Source organism: Eurypyga helias, unplaced genomic scaffold (assembly GCF_000690775.1).
Source record: "Eurypyga helias isolate BGI_N326 unplaced genomic scaffold, ASM69077v1 scaffold40006, whole genome shotgun sequence".
NCBI classification, from domain to species: domain Eukaryota; kingdom Metazoa; phylum Chordata; class Aves; order Eurypygiformes; family Eurypygidae; genus Eurypyga; species Eurypyga helias.
In genome coordinates this window covers 1-1,890 of record NW_010258070.1, presented here as the reverse complement: position 1 = coordinate 1,890, position 1,890 = coordinate 1, and the positions used below count along the sequence as shown (strand labels likewise).

The following is a 1,890-nucleotide window of genomic DNA, read 5'->3' as shown; positions in this document are numbered from 1 at the left end:
CGAGAAGGATAAAGCGTCTGCAGAGCTGTGCCCGAGGAACTGACTGCCGGTGCTCCTGCTCTCCACTGCCCCGAGCAGCAGCTGGCACTCCGTGAGCAAACCAGGGCTCCTGCTGCCAAACACTGGGCAGAGCTGAAGAAGCCCGCAGAGGAGGCTCCGGCTCCCACGCCAGCAGATTGCTGCGGACGCTCCCTGCATCCCCTCGCCGGGAGCCTGGATCCATCTTTAACGTGGATTCAGGGAGAGGAGGGAGATCTTCTCAAACAGTGACTCCAGAATACTCTGCACAGAGCAGGAACCCACCCAAACGTGTTCCAGAGGAGGAAATACTGACCAGCAAGGCCTGTGCTCCAAGTCGAACAGCCAGTCTGCGGGGAAGGCCCATCTTCACTCCGCCGTCTGCCAGAGCATCCAGGGCAGTGAACGCCTGAGACCAGACAGAGCAGGAGGGTGACCAAGAGCCTCTGCTCCAAGGCTGACAGCCTGAGGGAGGAGAGACTCCCGGGCTCTGGGACCACACCATGGCTCCTGTCACGTACAGGCTGACAAAAGCCTCCCCCTGTACTGCGTGGTTGCCACGCCAGGCTTCCCTCCCTTCCCTCCCAGCTCAGGAGTGAGGAGAACGGGAGAAATGCAGCTTCTGGGTCAGATGAACCGCAGCCCTGCGTTTTGCAACACGGACGCGGGGACACTGCACGCTGGCGACGGACTTCAGACCCGTCCGACTGGTAATGGACTTCTGCTGCTGACCCAAACTGGTTATAAACCAGACACCTGGATTACCTGTCCCCTCGGGAACGCGAGCGATGGGAAAAGCAAGGGAGGGCAAACCGAACTGCAGAGACGGTCACGCACGCGAACCGACCGCGCTCCCCAAGCCCGTCACAAGGCGAGGAAGCAGCACGTACATACGCGGGGCCACTGCCACTCAGCCCTGTTACAGCATCTATCAGGTCCTCTTCCACCTCGGTGCAGAAGCCTACGCTGGCCATCAGTTGTTCCAAGAGCTTCCCATCCTCCACGTCCGCGTGCGTCCCGGTGGCATAGACCGTCGCACCTTCCCGGACAATCACAGGGGTGTTGGTCATGCACCTGATCACTTTTGGTGTGGGGCAGAAGGCAGAGAGTTTCTTAGGGCAGAAAATTATAGGAGATAGAAAAAAAGAAAGAGGGGAAAGAAAAATGAGCTTTAGTGCACATCTGGCATAGTGAACAGGCTGTCGAGGGAGACACTCCGCAGGGGCAAGAATCATAGAATCACAGAATGGTTTGGGTTGGAAGGGACCTTAAAGATCATCTAGTTCCAACCCCCCTGCCATGGGCAGGGACCCCTTCCACTAGACCAGGTTGCTCCAAGCCTCATCCAGCCTGGCCTTGAAGACATCCAGGGATGGGACATCCACAACATCTCTGGGCAACCTGTCCCAGTGCCTCCCCACCCTCTCTGTGAAGAATTTCTTCCTGATATCTAATCTAAACCTAAAGAACGGGAGCAGAGGGAAAAGACTCCTGTATTCCAAACTCCCTGCTCCGAGCCAGGATGGCCACAGTCTCCAGTGGCACCAGCAAACGGGGCGGGCAGAAGTGCTGTTGGGAACAACACCCTGAGCGCCTCATTCCCACACTGATTCTCCCGAGCAGCCCCTGCAGACATTCAGCACAGAGCCTGCAGAACGGCGGGGGAGTCCCCCATTCAGCACAGAGCCTGCAGCCGCTCCTGTAAGAGAAGAGCTGGCGCGGAGGCTCTGCCAGCCCCCCCGGGGACAGGCCCAGGCGACCCCAGGAATCAGGCGGCTGCAGCACCAGTTCAGCCCTGGGGAGCACAAGCGACGCCCGTCCCTCGCATCGGCTCCCGCGGGCTGGGGGGTGCAGGACCGACCCAGGGTCGGC

The 1,890-nt window shown here is 59.5% G+C and overlaps 1 protein-coding gene across 1 annotated transcript in view; it reads right to left on the bottom strand.

Moving 5' to 3' along the window:
* The window catches only part of LOC104511563 (pyrroline-5-carboxylate reductase 2-like), a 1,734-nt gene extending 607 nt beyond the window's left edge, over nucleotides 1–1,127 (bottom strand). The window contains exons 1-2 of the mRNA XM_010154232.1: nucleotides 909–1,127; nucleotides 335–427 (exon numbers count right to left, since the gene is read on the bottom strand). Of these exons, the coding sequence (XP_010152534.1) occupies nucleotides 335–427; nucleotides 909–1,088 (273 nt within the window). The 5' untranslated portion in view covers nucleotides 1,089–1,127. The remainder of the gene's footprint in view (nucleotides 1–334; nucleotides 428–908) is intronic.
* Nucleotides 1,128–1,890: the final 763 nt, after the last annotated feature.